The sequence below is a fragment of the Oncorhynchus mykiss genome, chromosome 12 (assembly GCF_013265735.2).
Source record: "Oncorhynchus mykiss isolate Arlee chromosome 12, USDA_OmykA_1.1, whole genome shotgun sequence".
Taxonomy (NCBI): Eukaryota; Metazoa; Chordata; class Actinopteri; order Salmoniformes; family Salmonidae; genus Oncorhynchus; species Oncorhynchus mykiss.
The window spans coordinates 79,122,038-79,137,810 of NC_048576.1; the positions used below are offsets into that span (position 1 = coordinate 79,122,038).

At 46.4% G+C, this 15,773-nt stretch overlaps 1 protein-coding gene across 1 annotated transcript; it reads left to right on the plus strand.

Moving 5' to 3' along the window:
• Positions 1 to 1,760: 1,760 nt before the first annotated feature.
• Positions 1,761 to 15,416, plus strand: LOC110538534 (xylosyltransferase 2). The gene is made up of 11 exons (XM_021625418.2): positions 1,761 to 1,936; positions 6,356 to 6,887; positions 7,431 to 7,606; positions 8,685 to 8,887; positions 9,483 to 9,563; positions 10,303 to 10,519; positions 10,806 to 10,982; positions 11,112 to 11,368; positions 11,594 to 11,789; positions 12,066 to 12,399; positions 12,659 to 15,416. Exons 1-11 carry the CDS (start codon positions 1,805 to 1,807, stop codon positions 12,985 to 12,987), a joined length of 2,634 nt encoding a protein of 877 aa, XP_021481093.1. The 5' UTR covers positions 1,761 to 1,804; the 3' UTR covers positions 12,988 to 15,416.
• The last annotated feature ends 357 nt before the right edge of the window (positions 15,417 to 15,773 follow it).

Consider the following 15,773-nt stretch of genomic DNA (forward strand, 5'->3'; position numbering starts at 1 on the left):
ATTCTTCTCTGCAGATCCTCTCAAGCTCTGTCAGGTTGGATGGGGAGTGTTGCTGCACAGCTATTTTCAGGTCTCTCCAGAGATGTTCAATCAGGTTCAAGTCCGGGCTCTGGCTGGGCCACTCAAGGACATTGAGAGACTTGTCCCGAAGCCACTCCTGTGTTGTCTTGGCTGTGTGCTTAGGGTTGTTGTCCCGTTGGAAGGTGAACCTTTGCCCACAGTCTGAGGTCCTGAGCTCTCTGGAGTAGGTTTTCATCAAGGATCTCTCTATACTTTGCTCTGTTCATCTTTGCCTCGATCCTGTCTAGTCTCCCAGTCCCTGCCGCTGAAAAACATCCCCACAGCATAATGATGCCACCACCATGCTTCACCGTAGGGATGGTGCCAGGCTTCTTCCAGATGTGACGCTTGGCATTTAGGCCAAAGTGTTCAATCTTGGTTTCATCAGACCATAGAATCTTGTTTCTCATGGTCTGAGAGGCTTTAGGTGCCTTTTGGCAAACTCCAAGCGGGCTGTCATGTGCTGCAGAGATGGTTGTCCTTCTGGAAGGTTCTCCCATCTGCACAGAGGAACTCTAGAGCTCTGTCAGAGTGACCAGCGGTTTCTTGGTCACTCCCCTGACCAAGGCCCTTCACCCCCGATTGCTCAGTTTGGGCGGCCAGCTCTAGGAAGAGTCTTAGTGGTTCCAAACTTCTTCCATTGAAGAATGATGGAGGCCACTGTGCTTTTGGGGACCTTCAATGCTGCATCATTTTTTGGTACCCTTCCCCAGATCTGTGCCTTGACAAAATCCTGTCTCGGAGGTCTACGGACAATTCCTTCGACCTTATGGCTTGGTTTTTGCTCTGACATGCACTGTCAATTGTGGGACCTTTATATAGACGGGTGTGTGCCTTTCCAAATCATGTCCAATCAATTAAATTTACCACAAGTGGACTCCAATCAAGTTGTAGAAACATCTCAAGGATGATCAATGGAAACAGGATGCACTGTGCTCAATTTCGAGTCTCATAGCAAAGGGTCTGAATACTTATGTAAATAAGATATTTCAGTTTTTTATTTTTAATACATTTGCATAAATGTCTAAACCTGTTTTCGCTTCGTCATTATGGGGTATTGCGTGTAGTTTGCTGAGGAACATGTTTATTTAATCCATTTTAGAATAAGGCTAAAATGTAACAAAATGTGGAAAAAGTCAAGGTTTCTGAATACTTTCCGAAGGCACTGTAGCTAAAGATATGGCACTGAGCTGCTACAAGCTATAGCAAAATTATAGAATCTGATTATCATTATATTTTTAAAAGGATCCATAATTATCATACTAGCTCATAATCGAATAAACCATAAGAGGATTGACAAAACGTTTGTAGAAAGGGCCGCACTTTTCATCCTTATATGTAATTAGGAACACGCAAATAGCATTTTGTATTAACATTTAAATACATTCAATGCAATGTTATTACTAATGATAGACTTTAATTGTATTTGTTCTTTTTCACACAGGGTCTTTGATTATGTTCATCATATAAATGACACATGTTCTATAGAACTATATAGCTGTAAACCTATAACATTCTTGAAAGAAAAAAAACAAACAATGATTTTAAACCATTATCAAACGTATTGTATAAGACTTAAACTCAGAATTAAACCAAAATTGTGCAATCAGTAGCCTGCCTACAACTTCTAACCTGAGGAAATGCAAGTCTATGACGTGCGCGTTGCAAGTCTATTACGTGCGCGTTGCTCAGACTTGCTTCTCTCCTCCCCTAGCAAACGCTCAAGTAAACTAGAATTGGAAAAATGGTGGCCAGCGTCAGAGTGCAGAAGCTCCTCCGACGATACAAACTAGCGATTGCCGCCGCGTTAACGATTCTTCTGATTCAAGGGCTAGTAGTATGGAGTCTGAGAAGTCTCGAAGAGGGCGAGGCAGAGGTAAGAAAGCTTAATTTGACTTTGTTTAGCTGGTTAAAATAATGTTTGGTCTCTGTAAAGCTGGTAGCGGTAGTTAGCAAGCTAGCGTACAGTACTATGCTAACGTAAACGTTAGCTAGCTTTTTCTAGTACTCTGTAGCTAACTACAGTAAAGATGCTGTAGTTAACCAATGCTAGTTCATAGTAAGCTTATTCCGCTTATTATAGCTAGAATTGCACATTTAAACCAATTCGCTAGATAAACCACACCAGACTAGTGAACCATTTCTTTGGCCAACCTGTCTCCAGAATTCAGGTTAGACGTTTCCCGAGTGTACTCATAAGAACTTGTGTATGAGGTCATTGTGTTGTAAACTGTAATCTGCCAACCAGCTAGCAAGCAAATATTTAAAAACAGGTCGCATTGTTTAGGCTCTCATTTCATTATGTTGTGACTTGGCATGTCCTTGGATGAATGTTGATTGGTTCTGCGACTGTCACTTCAATTAGTATTGTGTGACTGTGTCTTGTAGTGATGAAGAGAACGGAAATACATGGCGAAGTTGATTATCGGGCTTGCCAACTGGGTTAATAGATTCGGTGATTATTCAAAGTAGGTGTCAAGACTAGCCAGTATAATGTACATTTATGACATGCAAGGAGTTGGAGCGAGCGTATGGAATGTGCGGTCAGGCTTCCCTTCATCTTTACTTATCATCCTTGGACCAAGTTATCTGAGTTGGCTCATGGGTCTTTTTCATACCATAGTCATCTTAGTAATTTACTCTCTTAGTTTGATTCACAATTTATTGGTCTTGATATAAGCATAGTAATTGACTGGTATATTTTCCAAGTATAAAACTACACCTGAACTATTTCTAGGTAAACAACACATTTAGCCAATTTGGTCTATATTTTCTAAAGCACATTGAAGTAGAGCATCTGAACCGACCTGTAGCATACGTATCCTTGGGAATCTTGGCTCTCCAATCTCACATGCACACCTGGAACACTACCCTAGAGGCAGTGGCGTGGAACCTCCCATTTCTTCTTCAAATAAAGTCATTGTGAGCTGGCAACAGATTTAGCCCCGGGGGCTTGCATTTAGTTATCATTTAAGGTATTGATACAGATTCTGCTTCAGGAATGTGTGCTGAAAGAGTCTAATGTCCCGCTCTGCCTTTCATGATGTGACTTGTGTTACGTGTGTGCGTAACCCTCCAGACTGATCAAATCAAATGTTATTGGTCACATAAACATATTCAGCAGATGTTATTGCGGGTGTAGTGAAATGCTTGTGTTCCTAGCTCCAACAGTGCAGTAGTATCTAACAATTCACACATCTAAAATAATGGAATTAAGAAATATATAAATATTAGGACGAGCAATGTCGGAATGGCATTGACTAAAATACAGTAGAATACAATATATACATATGAAATGAGTAAAACAGTATGTAAACTTATTAAAGTGACCAGTGATTCCATGTGTATGTATGTAGGGCAGCAGCCTCTAAGGTGCAGGGTTGAATAACCTGGTGGTAACCGGCTAGTGATTGCTATTTAACAGTCTGATGGCCTTGAGATAGAAGCTGTTTTTCAGTCTCTCGGTCCCAGCTTTGATGCACCTGTTCTGACCTCGTGCTGGATGGTATTGTGGTGAACAGCCTGTGGCTCGGGTGGTCACACAGAGCCGTTTCACTGAGCTGTGCATACCTGGAGGGAGAGAGAGCATCTGAGGGACCCAGAAGAGGTACTCTGCATAGGGTGGGTAGGTTTGCTCTGGGACTCTCTGGACTCTGTGTTTCACTGGTGATGGTTTAAATCTGTTATTTCATGGAGCAAACCCCCTATTAGCCATTCTCTGCTTATTGTGTTTCTATGTTTCGTCCTTTTTCAAAATCAAGAAGATGTTAGTACTTGGACCAGTAGAAACATTACATCATCTGTCTGAATCAAGATGCAATGAATGCATTTCCCTTTGGACGGACACAGTATAAACAGGAAATGTGACATGACATGAGATCCCTCTGAGAGCTGGATGTTCCCATTGTGACCTCTAGTAGATTGCTTTAAATCATGTTACTCTCCATGTTCATTCCACGAGGATGCATCCAGCTCTTGCTATCACTTCAGTCCTTAGTCAGCCAGCCTAAACAAAGGCACACTGCCCAATGGTTTAACATAATTTTGAACCTTATACCTACTGCTGACATACTTTTTTGTTAGGTAAATCATGTGATAAATTAGGTAATAGGGAGGCAGGAGGAGGCATTTTTACAGTTCCCATGTGGCTCAGTTGGTAGAGCATGGCGCTTGAAACGTGATTGGGGGAACAGTATGAAAAATGTATGCACCCACTACTGTAAGTCCCCCTGGATAAGAGTGTTTGCTAAATGACTGAAATGGGAAAACAATTATTTAACACAATGGCAGTGGCCCTCGCTTTTTTGAGTGAGTGGGTATAGGCCCCAACTCTATGTAGGGCTGAGTGATTGGACTGAATCCCTCTCTGCTCAGTGGCCTCAATGTAACTCACATCTGCTCTAATCAGAAGCTGGCTGCTTGCTCTGCATGTTTGAACACAACCACATGCATCCTATTATAGCCCCTACAGAAAATGACTTGAGAAGAAGTGAAGAAAACCGCACACTCAGTTCAGTCGTCCCCAGTCAGTGACTTCATAAAGAGCTGCTGGGGCGTGCTGGTCCGCTCTCCTCACATGGTGATGGCAGTGATATGGCTTCAACTAATTAGAACGAAAAAAAGAAAAGAAAACCCGCCTTTGGGTCGAAGTATTTCTGACGTGAGGGCGTTAATTAAAAAGTATGAAAAATAGGGAAAAGTTTAATTGAAATCGCTGTGGTTTTCTTCAATATGATAACATAACATTGCCCAGATAAATCCACTTACAATTTGGTAGCAGTTTTGAACCAGTGAATCACCAGTAGAGTAACAGTCTTTTAAAATATGGACTTTTCTCTCCAAACTCAACTCTTTTTTTTGGCCCAATGTGATGCTTTTCAGTAGACTCCATGACGCAAAACACATTCAATGGGTCTGGGCTGTAATATCATTGTCGACAAATGTTTTAAAAAAAAACTGGAACACCATTTGTGGTCCACTGAGTGATCAGTAGCTGTGTTGTTTGGATTGGCTGCTGACTGGCACTGGTCTGGCTGATTGGCACTGGTCTAGCTCCCTGTGCTGTCTGTCCCAGGCCATAGCCTCTGTTCCCACAGTCTGCTCTGGTCTGTGTTTGTGCCAGCGGCGTGTGGCGAGGGCCCTGGGCCATGCCGTCTGACAGGGACAGGAAACGCACGGCCCACTCCCTGTTTTTCTATCCACTCTCCGGGTGCATATTTTGGGGGCCTTTCTGTACAATTCCAATAAGCTGTGATCTTTTCATGCCAGAAGTGAAAATAGCTGGGGGTTTGATTCTTGCGACACATCCATTTGTGGAGGCCCCATTTTTTTTGCATTCCAATAAGAGTCTGGTGAGCAGTTCCCCCCCCCCCTGTTTATCTCCACTAACCACCAGAAACACCCTTAAAGCAAGAAGAGTCATGATGTTTTTTTGTGTTGTGATTTGCTAGAGTTGCTCTAAATGAATGTCCCTGCCCACCACCCAAAACACACACACACATCCCGCATACATACATCCCCACCTACTACATCCCCTCCTCCCCAGGTAGCCCTGGTCCTAGTGATGGTGAAGGGCCATTGCTGTGCACTGTGCAGTTGAAGTGGCAGGGGCTCAGGGCTGGGTGGCGAAGTGGGCAGCGCTGAGCGCTCCTGGGGCTGCAGGGGGGGCTGCTGATAAGGCCACTTGGCCCCTGGCCGACTGATCTTATTGGGCAGCTCAGAGTGTGGCAGCTCCCCTTCCTGCCTGTCGTTGCCCATTTACAAGTCTCACTAATTACACATCAGAGAACTTCTTTGTCTGACACACACACACACACACACACACTCCCCTTAGTGGTCTGATAAGGACTCTCATTGTAGATGTGAGCATATGTCCAATTTCATGTGGTGTGACTGAATGTGTACAGTCCATGCATGCGCTGTGTGCTCTGTACTGTGCCCAGGGTCTGACTGAGTGTTTTTTTGAGATCACTGCGGTTTCACTGCCTTCATTACCCATCTGTATGTTGTGCCTTTTCTGAACTCTGTCTTTCCCTGATTACTTCAACAAAAGGCAGAGGCTAAAAATAACCCAGAGAAGAAACGACACGCACTCTAAACACATCTCGCCTCTGGTGCTCCTGCTCTGATGTCGACTTGTTGTTTTGTTCGTTCTTAGATGGTGAATCATCTCCTCATTTCACAAACACTATTCCTAGTAATTTGATTGGTCCCAGTATGTTGTGTAGTGTATCGGCAGGAAAGGAGAATGAGAATCTTCTCTGTGATAACTCTCCCCCCCCACCCCCCTCCCCAGAGGAAAACGCGGCGGTCCAAGCTACCTGACCACAACAGCCAGGACCCCAAAAGGGAGGCAGTGGCCTGGGAGAGACAGAACGCCTTGTCTGGGAGGAGCGGGGCCCGATGGAACAGCAGGCTGGAGAGGACGGGGGCCACGGCTGCCAGCGCCCTCCAGAGGGGCACCAAGCACCGGGGGAAGCACACCATCAGGGTGAAGATGCCCCTGGGCCAGGGTGTAGCAGTTGATGGCGTTCCCCCCCATGACCCCTCCAGTAGCCGTAACTTCACTGATACCCGGGGCGGAGGGGAGGGGGCGGCCAGACTACCCCCTCCAGCCATGCCAGGGGAACCGGGCAGCGTGGAGGGGGCGCCCCAAGCCCCCAGCAGCGACTTTGTGCCCAAGTGTGACATCATGGGCAAGGACGCCCTGTCGGCCCTGCACCGCGCAGGCTCGCGGCAGTGCCGGCAGGAGATCGCCAACATTGTGTGCCAGCATCAGGCCGGGCAGCTCATGCCAAGGGCACTGCCTCAGTTCTGCCCGCTGCACGGTGAGACACACCCCTACCTAGCCATCATTCCTCTAGAGATCAGAGACTAGCAGCACAACCAAACAGACCACACACTGCAGACTCTTACTGATCTATGGGATATTTTTTCTCCCTGGTACATTTTTTATTTGTGTCTTGAAGTGCCTCCCAAGACTAAATTTGTGCATGAATATTTCATTTGCAGTCCCATTTCTTGTTTTAATGTAAAAAGATGTCCTCAACCCCCCCATCCACCTATAACGCAGGGGTTTGAGGACTATATATTTTCCATTATTGGACAGTTAATCAGTCCCATGTGTATCATCCAAAGAATCTTTATCCAGAGACTCATTCCCATGATCCTCTCTCTCATCCTGTGTTGTGGCTGTATCCAGGCTATATCACAAACGGCCATGATTGGGAGTCCCATAGGGTGGCGCACAATTGGCCCAGCGTTGTCCGGGTTTGGCCGGTGGAGGCCGTCATTGTAAATAAGAATTTGTTCTTAACTGACTTACCTAGTTAAATAAAGGTTACATTTAAAAAATGGTGTCCTCCTGCCAGGTTTTTCCAGCCCGGTCCAGACAGCTGATGAGCTGGACAATGACCCGTCCAAGGTGGAGAACCCGGTCAGGGTGGCCTTCGTCCTGGTGGTCCACGGCCGGGCCATCAGGCAGCTCAAACGCCTCATCAAAGCCATATACCACCGAGACCACTTCTACTACATCCACGTGGACAAGGTAACTACTGGCAGACGTACACACTACTGTGATGGCTTCAAGAAGGATTTCATCTTGAATAACAACATCCGATAAAAAACGTTGACTCGTGCATGCTTGATAAGGTCACTGTTTTTCGTGTGTAGTAGAGTCTAAAATAACCCTCAAGTAAGGAAGTGTTTGGAGGATTAGACAGGATAGAGGGGTTTGTCTGGTTACTGTGTGGGAGCTTTAAGAGGTGGCTGTCTACACAGCTGCAGAGCCATAGAGCTCGGAGCAACAGTTTAACACTGCAGTAGGGAAGGGAAAGCACTGATAAATGAGGAGTCAATGGGCTCCCACTGTCGAGACTACGCTAGACGCTAAAGGCCCACCACCTTATCGCTCCTCTCACTGGGACGGGTAGGCAGGCGCCTTGAGGGATGGGACAGGATGGAAAGCAGGTCAGGCTGTTCTAGAGTCCTTCCACCAGGCAGCCCTCCTCTCGCTCTCTGTCTCTCTCGCTCTGCCTCTCTGTCTCTGTACCAGCAGAGCAGGCCACTCTCTCCCTGTATTAGCCTGGAGCTGGGTCCTGTCACAGTACTTTCTACCTGCTCCTCTTCTCAATGCAAGAATCTGATCTCTCAGGCCTGTTTGTCACCAACCCTGCTGCAGTCCGCCCCCATCCATCGTTCCCTCTGAGTGATTAATCCTCTTCTTTGCGGTTTGGAAGTAGCCTCTTAGCTGAGTTCTTCTTATTCTTTCTTCATGTCCTGATGCCAGAAGAACCTACAGCTATTTCATACCAGGAGATTTCTATGCACATGCATGTTTTTGATTTAATGAGTATGTTTACATGCACACTAATATTTCAATATGAAACTGATTATGGCAGTAGGCAGATTGTTACCTTAAGGTGTTTACATGTCCTAATAATTTGAGAGATTGATCAGAAAACCAGGTGTTCTAATCGGTGTATGCCTACTTTGATTTTGACCGTATGCCAATAAGTAAGGCGATTACGTGACTAATGCATAATCGGCCAACTGCCATAATCAATTTAATATCAGATTATTACTGTGCATGTAAACGTTCTGTGTCCCCCCCCCCCCCCCCCCAGCGTTCCAACTACCTGCATCGGGAGGTGCAGCAGATCGCCCAGCAGTACCCCAATGTGCGTGCCACGCCCTGGCGCATGGTGACCATCTGGGGCGGTGCCAGCCTGCTGAAGGCCTACCTGCACAGCATGCAGGACCTGCTCTCCATGCTGGACTGGAATTGGGACTTCTTCATCAACCTCAGTGCCACTGACTTCCCCACCAGGTCAGTGACCACAACACCACTGTCATATGATGAGCTTTGAAACTATTGTTTAATGTTTGATGGTTAATTGGCATGTGTGTAATGAAGACTGTATTCCTCCTACCACACAACTCAGTCTGTTTAGAAGAAACATGCTCTGGATGAAAAAAAAAACAAATATTCCGTTGACCTGCAGTGACTTTGACTCCTATAGCTACAAGATAAAGGAGAGCCACGGTTCCTTCTAGATGAAAGCCCATGCTGTCATGGACTGTTTTGGTCACTGATGCACAGAGACAGACTCCTAAATCGTCTCTTTCTTGTCAATCAGTTCTGGGGTGGATTTCTGAGGCCCTTCTGAGCTGCTTCCAGAGCAGTGGCCAATCCTCCTGAACCATCCCAGGGTTTAAAGGGGGGAATAAATGCACACAGAGGAGCCGCCACTGCCTCCCAAATCCTGCCGGCAGTGGCTAATTCCACCCATGGAAAGTCATCGTCCCCCCTTCTCTGCTCCTCGCGCCACGCTCCAGTCAGCGTTTTATTCCCAACCTAATCCTCTCTTCTTTCCTTCACTCCTTTCTTTCTGTCTTCTCCCCGGCCTATTGCCTTCCGGCAGGACCAACGATGAACTGGTGGCTTTTCTGTCACAGCACAGAGACCAGAACTTCCTCAAGTCACATGGGCGGGAGAACGCGAGGTAGGGAGCTTAGTTAGGAAACCTCTGACTCACAGCCTCGTCAGTCTGTCTGACACACTTGGCTCTCACTGTTAGTGTCTGACACTGCTCACATCGGATGAGATTTTCCTCCACTGCTCTTCTCATTGAGCTTAGCTTCACTCAGGATGATGTAATGGTTAAGCTTTCATATTGGAGGACAGGACTAAGATGTTGGAAGGGAAAATTAAAGGAATTATTATTTTGTAAAGCTTCTGTTTGATGTTTACTTCCCATATAGTCAAGGACAGCTCTCTGACAAACTATTTAAGATCAGTTATTATTGCGGAAGTTTGGAAACAAGGCAACAGGTTGTCAATGAACTTGTAAAATAGTGGTTAGATAAATGAGTAACTCTTAATCACTGTCCTTCCCTGTGCTGTGTTAATTTTGGCAGCTATTTTAGATTTAGCCCTTTGACTAAAATAGCTTTAACTATTACTAAAATGACCAATTTGAGTAATTTCATCCTTCCTAATTTTAGTTATCAGTTTAAAATTCTAGATTGAAGTGGCCGCCTGGTAGCTGTGTGTGTGGGAGAGCCAGGCTGATCAGCTTAATCAGAATGCGCAACTGAAAGACCAATGAGAAGATTGCATTATATTATGTAAAGGCATGCATATTTATGATTGGACAAAACAGATAAGAAGGAAAAATAGTTTGTTAATGAATATCTTCTGTCATAGTTGTTGCTGAAACAAACACTGGCTATGACCTCCAGGTTCATAAAGAAGCAGGGTCTGGACCGGCTGTTCCATGAGTGTGACAACCACATGTGGCGGCTGGGTGAGCGGACCATCCCAGAGGGCCTGGAGGTGTCTGGGGGCTCTGACTGGTTCTCCCTCACCAGGCGCTTCGTAGAGTATGTCATCAACTCCCAGGATGAGCTGGTGGCGGGCCTGAAACAGTTCTACACCTACGCCCTGCTCCCCGCTGAGGTAATGGACAGGGAAAATGACGATGGTGAAGATGACAATGTGACTGCTTAAGTCACAGCCTCTCTGGGCAGTAGAGGTGCTAGACTGAAGAGGGGGTCATGGAGAGTTTAGCTGCCAGTTAAAGTGGGTTGGTTGAGGTCATATCTTAATATTGAATGTTGTACACTAGAGTCAAAATAATTGATTTTCAGGAATCCCTGTGGAGATGATGAAATGTTGCAATTCTATTTCCAGTAATGTCACATCCCGGTGTTTGAAATATGAATATAATCCCTCTTTGTTCCAGTCCTTCTTCCACACAGTGCTGGGGAACAGTCACATGTGTGACTCTCTGGTGGACAACAACCTGCGTGTTACCAACTGGAACAGGAAGCTGGGCTGTAAGTGCCAGTACAAACACATAGTGGACTGGTGCGGCTGCTCTCCCAACGACTTCAAACCACAGGACCTCGTCAGGATACAGGTCAGCCAGCAGAGGGCACTGTTGTACCTATCATGAGACTTCAAATTGAGTGTCCTTAACTGCTGCACTCCTCCTCAGTCAACAAGTGTAATATTTAACCTTGATTCTCATGTGTTCATTCCCAAACAGCAACTGACCCGGCCCACGTTCTTTGCCCGAAAGTTTGAGTCCACGGTGAACCAAGAGGCCATAGACATCCTGGACACCCACCTGTATGGACACTACGCCCCAGGGACAGTGGCCATCAAGGCCTATTGGGAGAGCCTGTTTGAGCGGGCGGACGGGGTTGGCTCCCTCAGTGACGTGGCCCTCACGGCCTACTCTTCCTTTTTCCGCCTGGGCCTCAGGAGCCTGGAGAGCAGCCAGACCAGCCTGGAGACCTGCAGGTGAGGCCCTGCCCTGAATACTACAATTCTTCCAAATGGTAGATTCAGACTGGAAGATTTCACTATTACTTAGACTAGTTGAGACTCAATAGATTGATTTCTTCAAAAGAAGGACAACTTAAGTCTGGGTTTAATTATTGATGTACACACTAAAAGGATATCTCAATTTATTTGACCATCTCACATCTCATGTCTATTCAAATATCTCTTTCTCCTTTTGTGCAGGTATGAGCCAATAGGCTACCCGGTGTCGGTGCACCTCTATTTCTACGACGAGCGTTTCCAGGGCTACTTGGTACGTCAGGAGGTGCAGAAAGTGGGGTCAAGGGTCAGGGAAACGGTGGAGGTGTGGGCCGTGCCTCAGGCCACCATGCAGCTGGAGAACAACCTCAGGGAGTTTGAGAGGCTCAAGAACCTGGAGGTGGGTGGGACCTGAGATACATATTTCTATCTATCTGTATTTCTATGGGTATTGTGTACAGTCAAGGCTGTTGCAGTTTAGATAGTGGTGTATGACAAGGGCTGAGACTACGGGTGAACAAGTTTGTGGAGCTAGTTTGATGATGAAATACCAGTACATACTGTAGACTAGATGTTGGATACAAAAGAGCAGGTTAGAATACCAATAGGACAACAAGGATACAAGACTACCCTACCACATTGATGTGAAATTTCTGTGCTTATGTTTCCCCCTCAGGTGGGCACAGAGTGGGACCCCAAGGAGAGAATCTTCCGGAACTTTGGCGGTGTGATCGGGCCGCTGGACGAGCCGGTGGCGGTACAGAAGTGGGTTCGGGGGCCCAACCTCACTGCCACCATTGTGTGGATCGACCCCGCCCAGACGGTGGCGGCGTCTTATGACATCGGTGTGGATGTGGACGCAGAGTACACGCAGTACAAGCCCCCGCTACAGCGGCCGCTACGCCCCGGGGCCTGGACAGTCAGGGTGCTGAGGCTTTGGGAGCGCGTGGCCGAGGCTCGCTTCCTCGTCATGCCCCTGGCCTTCAAAGGACGAGAACCACTACGCCAAGGTGAGCCTGGTGGTTTGAGGGTCTGGTAGTTCATTACTTTTTTACCAGAAAGTGAAGTGATTCCAAGGGGAGTGTAGTTCAGGGTAGTTTGCCCCTTTGGTGTTCTGTTTGATTCAGTGCAGCCATTCAGCCTCTGTATTCAAGTCACTGGAAGACTCTCAGTATGTATTTATGTATCAGATGAGGATGTTGCGAACTGATCCCTAACAGTCCTCTCTCCATCCCTTTCCTCCTCTCTCTGCCACCCTACCTGATCCAGAGGAGGACAGCTGGCTGCACGCGGGGCCACCAGGCAACCTGTACCTGGAGCAGGGCTTCCAGCAGCTGAGATCTGTTCTGAAGCTGCCCCCACAGGAGCCCGCCCTGCAGGAGGCCCAGCAGAGGGCCCAGCTGGTGGGCAAACCCCTGGAAGCCTGGGTGGACCGCACTGTGGGGGCCTTCTGGGTGACCGGGGATCTGTGCTCCACCCTGCCTTCCCCGGGCCCCTGCCCTTCCCTGGGCCCCTGTACCAAGTCCACCTGGAGCTCCCTCGCCCCAGACCCTAAGTCAGAACTTGGCCCTGTCAAAGGTGATGGCCGAATCAGGTAGCCCCCCGGACAGGAGGCATGCTGGACTACAGTAGAGGGAGAGGGGATTATATGTGAGCCCTGAGAAGAGAGAGAAGGATGTGTGAGCCCTGAGAAGAGAGAGAAGGATGTGTGAGCCCTGAGAAGAGAGAGAAGGATGTGAGCCCTGAGAAGAGGGGAGGATATGTGAGCCCTGAGAAGAGGGGGGGATATGTGAGCCCTGAGAAGAGGGGAGGATATGTGAGCCCTGAGAAGAGGGGAGGATATGTGAGCCCTGAGAAGAGGGGAGGATATGTGAGCCCTGAGAAGAGGGGAGGATATGTGAGCCCTGAGAAGAGGGGAGGATATGTGAGCCCTGAGAAGAGGGGAGGATATGTGAGCCCTGAGAAGAGGGGAGGATATGTGAGCCCTGAGAAGAGGGGAGGATATGTGAGCCCTGAGAAGAGGGGAGGATATGTGAGCCCTGAGAAGAGGGGAGGATATGTAAGCCCTGAGAAGAGGGGAGAGGGTTCTGGTCTCTAAGGCTAACTCATAAGGCACATAAATAGACACGGCTTCTCTCTACATAAGCTGAGGAGTGGCTATGCTCCCAGTTTAGAGGCTACATGCCCTTTTCAGAGGAGATGCGTGCTGGAAATTTGCACATGAAGACTGCAAGACAAAGGTTTTTTTGTGTTTGAACGTCATTTCTCGTTACATGGACAATTTCTGTTATGTTATCCGACTGCATATGTCTTCATTCAGGGTCTGTCTGGGTAGAACTTTGGAAAGAGGAGAACCCCACCCGCACATGTTTGAACTCTGTTCAATGCACAGTTTTCTTCTGCTTTAAGGAATTTAAAGCAGTGGCCAACATTTTGACAGTGGCTAAATGCTGTGTTGTATTGTTGTCAGAGGGCAGTGGGTCCTCTGGACTAGTATCTTCATGCTTATTTTCAAGCATTATCAGAACAGCAGATGGGGGGGAAGTGCACTTTACTGTAAGACTAAGGTTACACAGGACAGGGTCGATCAGTAGTTGGAGAATGACAACGAGGAGGATTAGGAGCTTAAAAGGTCAAGGTGGAGGTCGTCACAATGGTGACGTGGCATCCTCTTCACTTACTTACATGTCTTTTGTATAAAAGTGCTGCTAGAACGTTGCGGCGTCACTATCACATATCTGACCCAGCTAGCTCACCTGGAGGAGGAAGAATAATAATGTTCTGAGTTACCAGCTGGGAGACAAGTTAAAGTTGGGAGAGAGTCCTCTTCTCTCATGAGTTCTGTTTACTGTGACATTATCATGTTTTACATTTTTGTTTGTTTCTTGAACATTGAGATGTGAAATGTCTTTGTTGTCCATGATCACTGCAAAGCAATGCCACCGGGGGTTTTGTGTGTCAGAGGAAGTGCCTAACTGATGTAGGTAATATTCTAGGCTACAGTGGCCTGCCTCTCCAGTGTGGCATCATCATTCACAGTGGACTACATCACTTCTCAATGGGTCTAGTCACAGTTATGCTATATAGGCCTAGCTAGAGCCATATATTTAGAGTTAGGCAAATTTTTAGAATATTGACTATTGTTCTAATACTAGACAGTCATGCAAATATATTATAATGCAGAAACCTTGTTGGCCCAACTCTCTAAGTACATGGCTCTGGGCTAGCTGCCTCTTCTGTATCAGTGTATATGCAGTGCAGTACTGTCCATGTGGTCTATGCTCTGTATGCCAACAAAGTGAAGAGTCTTCTGTCATCTACCTACCACTTTAATGTTACTGGTTGTCCATAAGCATTTCTACAACAATGAAACTCCCATCCAGGAGGGGTCAACATGACTATTTCACGGTCTGGTTAAGAAATCGAAGCTGCCTTTACTTTGTTATTATGAACTGTTTATAATGGGAGAATAGCTTCAAGACGTGCACTTATTTCCTTTTTAGAAAATTCGGAAACCCTACCCTATACCTTTTTTTGTTTTTAATTGTAATGTTTTAAAACTAAACTGGCTGAAACTCCTACTTTTATTGTTTTTTCAGTTTCTGCCACTGAGTTTACAAGTGACCTTGTTTCCCTTGCACACTTGCTTCAGTGAAGCTTCCATTTAACAGAAAGAATAGCAGAGCACCGTTTAGTGTAAAGGGAATAGGTTATTCATATTTTAGTCTTTGAGAAATATATATGTCCATCCATTCAATATCAACTCCTCTGTCAAACTATTGAGAACCACTTATATTATTATTTTTTTGGACACATCACACTTCGTTCAATGTCACTTCCGTCCACGCTGTATCACCCCACAGCCCACTCATGACTCACTCTGATGATGATGACATAGTGGCACTGGCTCCCTGACTGAGGCATGACAGTGCTGGACTGGAGAGGGGAGTGCTGGCCAATCACAGAACGCCTCTGGTAAAACATGGCAACAGGTTGACTGGTGGCACAATAAAAATAAAAAAAATCAGATCTTGTCCAGTCTTGCTTTTTTGGGGTATTTCGTTTTTGACTAGTTTATTGAATTCAAATAGCTGAATGAAATGTATTCTGCTAGTGAGTAATATCAGTGCTTTATGGGATTATTTTAACAGGTTCCCATTGCTCTGAGAGGCTGGATAGTATCAATAATCGTTAAGGGGTCGTGTGTGTTCACGTGTGAAATTAGTTATTGATATACAATATTTCGGCTACAATTACTAGTTTAAAAGCAGGTTTAGGATAGGACTCAAAATATGCCTCATCCATCCCTCAAAAGTATATAGCTAATTCACAGTAATCCCAAAGAGAAGACACGTGATGATTTGCGTTTGAAGAAAGGCGCTCA

Excerpts from the sequence above, each read along its gene's own strand:
- LOC110538534 (XM_021625418.2), top strand. The coding sequence starts at position 1,805 with ATGGTGGCCAGCGTCAGAGTGCAGAAGCTCCTCCGACGATACAAACTA. Across the intron at positions 1,937-6,355 it reads TCGAAGAGGGCGAGGCAGAG|AGGAAAACGCGGCGGTCCAA; the intron begins GTAAGAAAGCTT and ends CCCCCTCCCCAG. Across the intron at positions 7,607-8,684 it reads ACTACATCCACGTGGACAAG|CGTTCCAACTACCTGCATCG; the intron begins GTAACTACTGGC and ends CCCCCCCCCCAG.